At 31.1% G+C, this 12,037-nt stretch overlaps 1 protein-coding gene across 1 annotated transcript in view; it reads left to right on the forward strand.

The window, feature by feature from the left end:
* Positions 1–628: 628 nt before the first annotated feature.
* Positions 629–12,037, forward strand: part of LOC135128046 (protein FAM117B) — a 128,888-nt gene continuing 117,479 nt past the window's right edge. The window contains exons 1-2 of the mRNA XM_064054855.1: positions 629–765; positions 7,636–8,147. Coding sequence (XP_063910925.1) covers positions 642–765; positions 7,636–8,147 — 636 coding nt within the window. The 5' untranslated portion in view covers positions 629–641. The remainder of the gene's footprint in view (positions 766–7,635; positions 8,148–12,037) is intronic.

Consider the following 12,037-nt stretch of genomic DNA (forward strand, 5'->3'; position numbering starts at 1 on the left):
AATTGAAAAATTCGAAAGTGGGAAAACTGAAAAACTCAAAAATTTAAACTTGAAACACAAGTCAAAAAAGTGTTATTTACGCCACTGGTTTCTACTTTATATATAGAGGTTATCAGCAGACAAAAATTACAAAAAAATATATATAATTTTGACGAATTTTGTCTTGATGGGTTGTACAAAAAAAAAAATGTATCCTCAATCATGACACCGACGATTGCATATGTAAATTAAAAGAAAATAAAAGATCACTTCCTCATTCCGGAGAGTAATAGCTAATACCACAGTGTCTTATAAGTTATAAATCAGATCATTATTCAGATGCATAAAGTCACGTTAGTTAATTACTTAATCGAGATTAAATTTAATGCAATGCCAAAGAACAATGATATTCTTTTACCTATAACGATCACCTACTATAACGTCAATTTAGTGGGTGTCTGACGATAATTAAAAAAAACTTAGTCTTCGTAGCGTTGTCACATGAAGTTTCAAGGTAAATTGCGGTAGCAGTGGATTTTTAAACGTTTAATAAATGTTTTAGTGACAATTTCTGCCGCGATTTCAAATCTCCACGTTGGCAGCCATGCCGCGCCTCGCCTGCTAGTGATTTTACGCGTCACCGTGACAGTTGGTGCGGCATCATGGCAACCAGTGATTTGACGTTAGAACAAATTCACAGCTATTTTAAAGAAAATGGAAATATGGTTAAAAACCGTGAACTCGTTCATCACTTCAAGGAATATTTAACGAACCCGGCATCCAAAGGTAACGAAATGGCGGCGCTTCTGCCGACGGAAAGCGCGTTTTCGGGCTTTGTTTACGTCGAGGTTATGACAACAACCTGTGGAATTCAAATTGTTTTCGCTGTTTTTGCAATGTTGTGGCGGTTTTTGGGGGTGGAGTGTGTGGGGAATGGGGTAAGGGAGGCAGGGGGTTGGTGCGGGTGGTGGGTGAGTGCTGGGTGAGGTTGGGGGCTTAACCTATAAAGGTTGGGGTTCGCGAGGTGATAATGAGGCGATAACGGTGACTAATAAGTCGATGATTGGGAATTAATTGGTAAATAATGAGTGGACACACCTGGGGAATGTTGTGACGTTTCGGGTTTTGTAAAGTCGTGTGAAAGGAGTTGTCATTGGTGGGTTTGAATTGTGTACAAAGTGCCTCAAAAGGCAGGATACACCACAAGTTTTCTTTATCATATAGATAGTGAAAGATCGCAACAATGATGAATTAAACTTTGATACCTACATATCTGTACACCTATTTATAGTTTTTGTTTTAAATATTTATGTAATAATAATTATTCTATATAGAACAATCTATTTGGGAATAATACTAAACGGTGCCCCCTATTTTACCCACTAGTGTCCTTATTTTCCGACAAAGAACAACGGAAAGTATACCTTTGTGTGGAAGTATTGAAAAACCTGTTGAACTATTCTTGTTTAAAATTTCAATAGATGTTTCCTGTGTTTATGTACCGGCTCTTGAAAGTGATTAGTCCAGGTGGTCAAACTTTTTGAATTGGGGTCTGTTCAAAGGGTAAACAACAATCGATTGTTTGTCCCCTTTTTGGAAAGTGTTTTAAAGTCATTCGTTTACTTCGAAAATATTGTTCCAACGGAGATTTATTCTCAAGGATTTTTGAAATTTTCTGAATGTAATGTCTTTTTTCAGTTTTTAAATTTGCCCATAAAATAGTCACGGATTGTGGGATGTTCCAGTTTACCTTCCAGTTTAATAACTCATTTGGTTCAAATCTTTAAAACAATTTTGTTTACCTGTTTCATTATAATATCTCAGACATTCGAAAAGATAGAACCTTGAAATTTGGTACGATTAGTTGAAGAAAAAAAATCTATGAAATAAGTAGAAAATAGCCTTGGTGTTATTTTTGTTCTAGTTTTTCTGCAAATCACATCAACTTTCTTGTTTCAAGTGGAATAGATACGATTTTCAGTTGTTGTATTTTGCTGTCAGTAACTTAACTCCTATGTGGTATTTGTTCTTTTACCAATTTATATTAAATTATATTAAAATGTATCTAGTCATCCTCATCAACAATTTGATGACGTCACGTCAAAATTAACCCTACGAAATGCCATTTAAATTTAAAAAAATAGTATACTCTTGTACCAGTGTTTACGAATCCACTTTTTTTAGATTGATTGGTATTATCTATATATATATATTTTACGCATAGGGGTGAATAAAATAAATAATTTTATAATAATTAGAAGAAGGTGGATTTGTTGCGGCGTCTCAATTCCTGGATTTTTGGACTTTTCGATGTTAAAGTTTTGGGATTTTTCAATACGTATTTGGATTTTTTAATTTTTCGATTTCGAGTTTTTTGATTAATTATATTTAAATTTACATTTTTCAATTTTGATTTCTTGATTTTTCAGTTTTTCGATTTTACAATTTTTAATTTTTCGATTTTTTGTTTTTTTAGTTCCGATGTTTTAATTTTTCGTTTTTTTTAACTTTTAGATCTTTGGATTTCTCGATTTTTTGACTTTTCAGTTTTTCTATTTTTCAATTTTTCGATTTTTAAATTTTAGATTTTTCACTTCAATCTTTCGATTTGTCGATTTCTGACGTTTAGATTATTCGGTTTTTCAATTTTTCTATTTAATAAATTGATCTTTCGATTTTACAATTTTTGGGTTTTTAAATTTTTCGATTTTTAAGATTTTCGATTTTTCAATTTTTCGATTTGTCGAAGTTTCGATTTTTCAGTCTTTTAATTTATCTTGTTTTTTAATTTTTCGTTTTTTCAGATCTTCGATTTCTCAAATTTTCCGATTTTTTTATGTCAGATTTTTCTTTTTTTTGTTTCCATTACCGCATCTTTTGATATTTCGATTTTTGGCTTTTAGATGTTCTGTTATTCAATTCTTCGATTTTTAAAATTTTTGATTCATCGATTTTTCAATTTTTTGTTTTAAATTTTTTTTCAATTTCTCTTGTCGAGGTCCCAATTTCTCGATCTTTTGATGTTTCGATTTCGGTTTCTCGATTTTCTTTTTCGATATTTCAAATTTTTTTTTTAAATTTTTGATTCATCGATTTTTCAATTTTTCCGGATTTTTAAATTTTAGATTTTTCACTGTTTTGGTGTTTCTATTATTCGATCTTTTGATTTTTCGATTTCTGGCGTTTAGATTTATCGATTTTTCAATTTTTTTGTTAAATGTTTCGATTTCTCGATTTTTCGGTATTTTTAAGTTTACATTTTTCAATTATGAATTTTTCGACTTGTCGATGTCCCAATTTTTCGATTTTTTGGTTTTTCGATTTCCCAATTTTTCGATTTTTTGTTTTTTTAATTTTTCGAATTTTTGATGTTTTGATTTCTCAGTTTTTTAGTTTTTCGGAAGGCACGTAAATTTTTCGATATTTTAATTTTTCGGTTGTTTAAATTTGAGACATTGGATTTCTGGATTTTTCGATTTTTCAGTTCTTCGATTTTTCAATTTTTAGAAATTTTTGTTTTCAGATTTTCCACTTCGATCTTTCGATTTTTGGACTTCTCGCTTTTAGATTTTTCGGTTTTCCAATTTTTCTAGTTATAAAATTGATTTTTCGGTTTTTAAATTTTTCGATTTTTCAATTTTTCGATTTTTGATTTTTTTATCGTTTCTTTTTAAGTTAACTTTTTCGATTTTGGTGATTTTCGATTTTTCAGTTCGTCGATTTCTCAATTTTTCTAGCTTTCCGAATTTTAAAATTTAAGATTTTTCACTTTTTTGGTGTTTCCATTACTCGATCTTTTGATTTTTCGATTTCTAGCTCTTTTAGGTGCTTCGGTTTTTCAATTTTTCGATTTTTCAATTTTTTTGTTTTAAATGTTTGGATTTCTCGATTTATCGAGATTTCGATGTTTCTATTTCCAGTTTTTTAATTTATCGGTTTTTCTAGTTTATATTTTTCAATCTTGAACTTTTTGACGTGTCGACGTCCCGATTTCTCGATATTTTGATATTTCGATTTCAGTTTCTCGATTTTTTGGTTTTTCGATTTTCCAATTTTTCAAATTTCGATTTCAGTTTCTCGATTTTTTGGTTTTTCGATTATGCAATTCTACAATTTTTTGATTTTTTACTTTTCCGATTTTTTAAATTTTGGATTTTTCAAGTTTTCGATTTTTAGACATTTGGATTTCTCGATTTTTCGACTTTTCAGTTTTTCGAATTTTTAAGTTTTAGATTTTTCACTCCGATCTTTCGATTTTTGGACTTCTCGCTTTTAGATTTTTCAGTTTTCCAATTTTTCTAGTTTTAAAATTGATTTTTCGGTTTTTAAATTTTTCGATTTTAAGTTTTTCAATTGTTCGATTTCTTGATTTATCGAGATTTTGATGTTTCGATTTTTCAGTTTCTTCATTTATCGTTTCCGTTTGTTAAATTTTTCCATTTTGAGATTTTAGATTTTTCAATTTTTCGATTTTTCAGTTCTTCGGATTATCAATTTTTCAAGTTTTTCGAATTTTTAAATTTTAGATTTTTCACTTTTTTGGTGTTTTCATTACTCGATCTTTTGATTTTTCGATTTTTGGCTTTTAGATTTTTCGGTTTTTCAGTTTTTCGATATTTCAGTTTTTTTGTTTTCAATGTTTCGATTTCTCCATTTATCGAGATTTCGATGTTTCGATTTTCAGATTTCGATTTATCGGGTTTTTTCAGCTTTGAATTTTTCGATTTTTCGACTTGTTGACATCCCGATTTCTCGATTTTTTGGTTTCTCGCTATTTTAACTTTTCGATTTTCCAATTTTTCGAGTTATTGATTTTTTACTTTTTCGATTTTTCAATTTTTTTCGGTTTTCTGAAATTTTGGATTTTTCAATTTTTCGATTTTTTGATGTTTTAATTTCTCGATTTTTTAGTTTTTCGATTGGTACGAAAATTTTTTGATATTTTAATTTTTCGGTTGTTTAAATTTTAGATATTTGGATTTTTCGAGTTTTCAGTTTTTCGATTTTTCAATTTTTCGACTTCTCGCTTTTAGATTTTTCGGTTTTTTAATTTTTCTAGTTTTAAAATTGATTTTTCGAATTTAAATTGTTCGATTTTTCAATTTTTGATTTCTCGATTTATCAAGATTTGGATGTTTTTTGATTTATTATTTCTTTTTAAGTAAAATGTTTCCATTTTGAGATTTTCGGTTTTTCAATTTATTTTACACACGTTGATTTTACAGACAGTTCATATAAAACATACACAAGAATTAAAGAAAAATCTGCCACCACGTTCTTATTAATATTATTTTTTTTTTTTTTTTCTAGATAATTTTAAAGTACGTACTTACGTTACATCACTGAAAAGGCCAAAATATACTGTACAAAATGGGGAAATTTTATCGATCGATGTAAATTTTTTTGGTCCGATTTTTTCCTACTAAAAAAATGGCCTAAAGTTATTTAGACAGAACTTCCCTACCCTCTGAAGTTAAACATTTAACCACATTCACTGTATTAGAAAAAAAAAAATGGTAACGAAGATGGGATTTGAACTCGCAGATCTCAATTTGCGCCTTAACTCGCACGGCTACGACTCTTTGCAAGTAATGTAAGTAAACGTGACTAACCCTCAAGACGGATTCATAACCCACAAGTGTAGGAGTACATATGTTATTATATAAAATTTAAATAATTTTTAATGTATAAAATAAAATAATGTAGACGATATTCCGAAAATACTTGTCATTTACTCACAAAATGAAGGTGATATACAATAAAACTATACTGATTTTAGTCAATTTTTCGTGTCAATTAACGGTTTTAAATTCCAAACTTCTATCTCTTTAAATAACTGAGATATTAAAGTGAAACCGGTAAATTGGGACACCCAGTATACTTGACCATGTACAGAAAAAGTTGCGTGTAAGTACACTAGAGGTTTTTTGGTATAAAAAAAAAATCAACACAGATAAATTACTTTGAGTCCTTTGAAACGACGCCAGATTTAAAACTAAATTTACGGCTAGTGCAATGTACAATGTGCCAAAAATTTACGTCTTGTTTTATCAAAAATGTTGGCTTAAAATTACGCTTTGTTTATACTTTTGTAATAAATGTGTTGTGATATTGTGCACTGAAAGCAACTACTTACTTTAATTTAAAATAAACCTAAATCAAATTCAAAAACAGCTAGCACCGTTTTGACAAGACAATTTGAATTTTTTGGCATTCTACATACCTATATCATGGAAATGGATAAAAATGTCCAAAAAATATTGTTTCGAGAACTATATTGTGTATTTTTCTGAAATTTAGTAATATAAATATCAACATAGCAAAACAGTAATTTTCAATATGTAACAAAAATTTTCAAATAGTTTTTTACTTTTATTGAATGCATTTTTCTATTTATTTCTGTCACACAATTTCGTCTATTAATTGGGAATCATAGCCTGTTTTATATCTTTATATATAACTCATATAACTCATCAATCAAATTGTGTCCCCCCATTTCAAAAGTCGCCACTGACAAATATAACATTTACTCGTAGGAAACTTTTTTCAAGGAGAATTGTTTTTATTAAGCAAATTAATTCGTTTTTACTAGAAAAATACTTCAGCATAAATGTGATGACTAATTAATACGTTTCCAGTAAAAAAGTGGATATGTGCATGACATCAACATATAATTTTCTCGAAAAACAAAGTGCAAAAGTTCAATTTTAAAAAATTTTCGCAACTACAATCAGAAAAAATATAAACATCAAGCGATTAAACTGACACAAAATATACAGTAGGAGTTCCGTGTGACGAACATCCATTTACATTTTTTTAGTGAACGTTATTTTTGGTATATTTTACGAAATAAATGAATAAGTATGATAATAAATTAAATATAAAAATGTTGTTTACAACGGATTAAATTCAGAGAACACATTCAATATATGTGGGAGGTTATAAAAAGAGAATAATGACGTTCTGTTGTTCACTTGGTCGTTTTATTCTTGATTCCAGGCTCGATTTTTGATAAAAATGTTCGTTAAAAAATAAAAAATCGAAAAGTTCGAAATTTTTGAACGTTGAGGTGGTCGCCAGAATAATTAGTTTTTTCCACCACATTCTCCACGTGATTATAAACACACACAATTTTTTAACCAGATTTGTAAACATCCCAGGAATGATGTCTGTTTATTGATATTGTCATAGTTTGCAAATATTAGTCAAGGTCTGCAAGTTATTAAACCTAAAAAATTTACAAGCGGAGATATTTATAACGACTCACTTTACAGTTACTATTGCAAAATACCATAATGTAGTAATACTTGAGGCTTTCAATAAATTAACATTAAAACGTTTTGGAAAAATGCACAAAATCACCGACCGATTTGAAGTGTGCAAAAACCTTGTTTATCAATCCATTTTGCAGATTTATTTATGGATTACTAACGTAATGTAAATACACTTTTATCGCCTGTTTAATTACATGGTTACACATTTTTATCTCCTGGTAAACAGCGCTAAAACTGCCTTAGTTTCGTAGTGAACAGCGCAAAACCACGGTATTGAATTGTCACACCCTATTTTTTCGTGAGTGTAATCTTTGGCGGTGTTCTCGCCCGTACAACTTCTCCCGTGATTACAAAAATCACCACTTGTATGTTTTTCTTCCAGATGACGCAAGAATCAAATTCAAAAAATACGTCAACACTCTAGCCCAAACCAAGACAGAAGGCGACGAGAAGTTCCTCATCCTCAAAACCAAATACCATAACTCCCCCACGACCCCTACTCTCACGTTCCCCCCTAATGATCCCAGACTATCCCTAGGCATCCCGGTTTCCCCGGATAGCAGTCCTGCCAAATCCCCGGCTCATCGGCAGCCGCCGCCGTACAGACCGCCGCCCCCCGTTTCGTCCCCCACGCAATCCCCCGACAACATCTCTCTGAGCTCGGTCATGTCGCAGGACGGCACCCCACAGGCGCCCCCGAGGCGAAAGGCGGCGGATAGGCAGAAGTCGGTTGACGAAGACGCCACACCGACGAAACGTGTGGAGGAAGAGGGGGAGGAGAAAATCAGCGTAAAGGAGAGGATGGAGAAGTTCAACCGGATGGCGTCCATGGACGACGAGCTGAGTCCGAGCCCGCGGCAAAATAAAACGAGCGAGAAGAGCAAAATAGACAAGGTATGAATTCGTCTATAGAATTTTTGGAAGTGTGTCGAAATAACGGCCCAGTCTGACACTTCCTGGTATGCGATCCTTGAGAAAATTTTAATTAAACTTGCTAATCAGATAATGTAATTCTTTTGAAAGATATTGTAATAGGCAGTATCTAATTTAATTCTTGATTTAGTGTTGGCTTTCTTCACGACTCATTAATACAACGCGTGATTTATTTGTTTGGTTGGTCGACGCAAAACTGGGTTATAAAAAGATCCGGTCAATTGTTTCAAGACTGTAATTAATTTCTCTGACACAATTAAACACTATCGTAATAGTCCGATAAAGAACGGCTCCGACCGATTTTTTTTCGTAATTTAATCTAACATGGGCGAGATGCATATTCAATGATGTAGCTTTGCTTGTAATCAGCGTTAAAAGTACACCTAGTCACCCCGATAACGTATCAAAAAAATGACTAATGACCCTATTGCAAGAATGTGTTCAGTCATTCTGTTATTTAAGATTTTCTGATGTGTTTGTTTATCCCCGCTGAGATCACAAATTAGTTTACGGGAACCCACGTGCCGCTGAGGCCATCGTTGGCTAATGACGTACGAAACACTATGGGCCGTTGTATTTATGATATCAATTATTGCCTGTCAGATGACTTGCGATTCGCGCACTTACAGATCGAAACCGGAGAACGTGTTCGATTATGAATGTTCAACATCGTGACGACATTTTTCCGCCGGGCCACGCTCACTTTTTAACAAGGGAAGTAATTGGGTCGAGACGTAACTCACACAAAATTGTTTTTTTTACTCAAAATTGAAAAAAGTTTGACAAATCTCGCTCATCACGCGAGCTCTACTTCCATATAACCAAGGTGAAGTTCCTTAATGGTCTAAATTTTGGTATATTTCTATCCTATCATTTAAAAAAAGTGCAGCCAATGAGTAATATAAATGAATTCCTGCAAAAGAAAAAAAAATAGGAAGTTTCGTAGGCCAGTTCTGAGTGCGGATTTTTATTCTGTAGGCTCAAATTAATAAACGGAGTAAATTTCAAGAATTTACCTGCCAGGATAAGGAAATAGGAGGGATGTGGCGCAAGAGAAAAAATTTTGCCAATCAAAATTTCAGGAAAAACTGAAAATTTGCAAATCTACCTGAACTTGAATTTCTAGATTAATTTCGCGTGATAGAAACCATTTCGGCCATCAGTTGTTTAAGATTTCTCCGATTTCACTGAAAATAGCGTTTTTGCAGGATTCTAAAAAAAAATTTCCAGTTTACAAGCTCACAGCTTTGAAACGATTAAAGACTGAGATTGTTGGTTCACATAATTCTATTCTTTAAAGTTTTTAGTAGCGCTAGAACGATTTTTCACCGTGAGCCGTATGCTGCTGACAAGCATATGAATAGAAAGATGTCATTTTCCTACATATAAATTCCTGCAAAAAAAAATCAGGAGGCTTCGGAGACGAACTCTAAGTGCGGATTCTTATTCTGTAAGCTCAAATTAGTAAATGAAGCAAATTTCAGGAATCTACTTGCCAGGATAAGGAATTAGGAGCGATGTGGCTCAAGATCAAAATTTTTGCGAGTCAAAAATTGTAGGAAAAAATGAAAGTCTATAGGTTTGTCTGCAATTGAACTTCTGCGCTAATTTGATATCTTTGCATACACTTCTGTTATGAGTTGCTGAAGATTTTTTCGATTTCGGTCAAATTAGCCGTTTTTTTTCAGAATTCAAAAAAAATATTTTTCGATTTCTGAATTTTTTGATGTTTAGGTTTTGGTATTCTTGAATTTTTGGATTCTTCAATTTTTCTTTGATTTTGCAATGTTTCCAGATATTAATTTTTCAACACTTCATTTTAGGAATTTTTCAGTACTTTGATTCTTCAATTTTTCAGTTTTTCGATTATTCAGTTTTGCGATATTTTAATTCTTCGATTTTTTTATTATAACATTTTTCGCTTTCTAGTTTTAGATCTTTCGGTTTCTCAATTCTATGATTAATAAATAAATATTCCACTTTTCAAATTTTTCGATGGTTCGATTTATCTGTTTTTTAAAATTCGTCAACTTTTCGATTTCGATTTTTTTATTTTTGTTGTTCCCCTTTTTAATTACTTTTTACCATATTTTCCCATTTTTGAGTTGTTTGCATGTTTTGAGCCTTTTTTGGGTTTTTCGACCGTTTTTAATGACGTTGTGTCTCTTTTAATTGCATTTTTTTGTGTTTTGTGGATTTTTTTTATTCTTTTTTTAGTTGGCTTTTATTCGCATTTTTTCCAAGTCTTTGCGGATTTTGGCGTTTTTTCACAATTTTTTGGCGTATTTTTGTACTGCTTCTTTTAATAATTTTTTTAGATTTTGTTGATGAATTTTTGGCAACCTTTTTTGGGGCCTTTTTTGTCTCTATTTTTAGTCTTTTTTCCACGTTTTTTCTCTCCCTTTGTGCTGCTTTTTCTCATTTTTTTGGGTCTTTTTTCCTTTTTTGTCCGTCCTTAAATTGATTTTCACCAGGTGATATTTTTTTCGGTTTTTTTTACTTTTTGTTTTTTTTTAATCTTTTTTTTTGTTGCTTTTATTGTGCCACCTTTCTGGGGATTTTGTTTGTACGTATTTTGCCTCGTTTTTTGCTTTCATTTTTCTCGCTTGTTTTTGTTATATTTTTTATCGCATTTTTCTTAGTTGTATTTTTCCTCGTTTTCATTAACGCCCTTTTTTTGCGCTTTTTAGTTGCATCTTTGTGACCTTTAATTTCTCATTTATTTGTCACCACCTTTTTTGTTCGTATTTTCTTGTCGCATTTTTTTGCACTTTTTATCGCCTTTTTCGCACTTTTTTGTTTTTTTAATACATTTTTCGCGCATTTTTATGGTCCTTTTTTCGGCATTTTCAATTTTTAGATCGCATTTATTTCTTTTTTGTTACATTTTCCCCCATTTCCTCTTTTTTATGTTTAGTTTTTTTGGCATGTTTGTTGAATTTTTGGGGAGCTTTTTAGGCTTTTTTAATCTCTGTTTTTAATCCTTTATTTTCGATTTTTTTTGTCGCGCTTTTTATTACATTTTTTTGACGTTGTTTTTTAGTTGCCTTTTAGTCACTTTTTTTGCACCTTTTTCTTCTTTTCTTGTTCTTTTAATTGCATTTTTTGTGTTTTTTTCATTCCTGTTTAGTTACAATCACATTTTTGACATCTTTTTTGGTTTTTTTGCACTTTTTCACAATTTTTTCGCATATTTTTGTATCTACTCCTTCTTTTTGGTCACTTGTTTTGTTGAATCTTTGGAGACCTTTTTTATCTCAATTTTTAGTCAATTTGTCAGGTTTTTTGTCCACATTTGTGTCGTTTTGTTTTTTGAATTTTTTGTCGCACTTTTTTTTGGCATTTTTTGTCGCGGTTCTTTTTTCGTTTCTTTTGACTTCCATTATTTTAATTTGAGGCATTCTTGAGTTCTCGATCATTTAACGTTTCGATTTCTCGGTTTTTCGATTTTTCGACTTTTCTGTTTTTCGATTTGTCAATTTTAAAATTTTTCGATGTTTCCATTTTTTTTCATTTTTCGTTGTATCGATTTGTCAATTCCTCCATAATTTAGTGTTGGGATTTTTCAATACAATTAAGTATTTCGATTCGCAAAATTTTTAGATTTTTCTACTTTTTGATTTTCCGATTTTTCGATGTTTAGATTTTTCGGTTTCTCGATTTCTCGTTTTTTAAATTGTACATTTTTCATGCTTCAATTGTTTGATTTTACGATTTTTTGATGTCTTGATTTTCCGATTTTTTATTTTTTTATTATTTCAATTTTTCGAAATTTCGATTGCTCAACATCCCGATTTTTTCAGTTTTTCAAGTATTTCTCAATTTTTTACCAATTAAATTTTGGAAATTGT

This window comes from Zophobas morio, unplaced genomic scaffold (genome assembly GCF_036711695.1).
Source record: "Zophobas morio isolate AGI-343-1 ecotype UQ-CSIRO unplaced genomic scaffold, CSIRO_AGI_Zmor_V1 ptg000012l, whole genome shotgun sequence".
In the NCBI taxonomy this organism is placed as follows: domain Eukaryota; kingdom Metazoa; phylum Arthropoda; class Insecta; order Coleoptera; family Tenebrionidae; genus Zophobas; species Zophobas morio.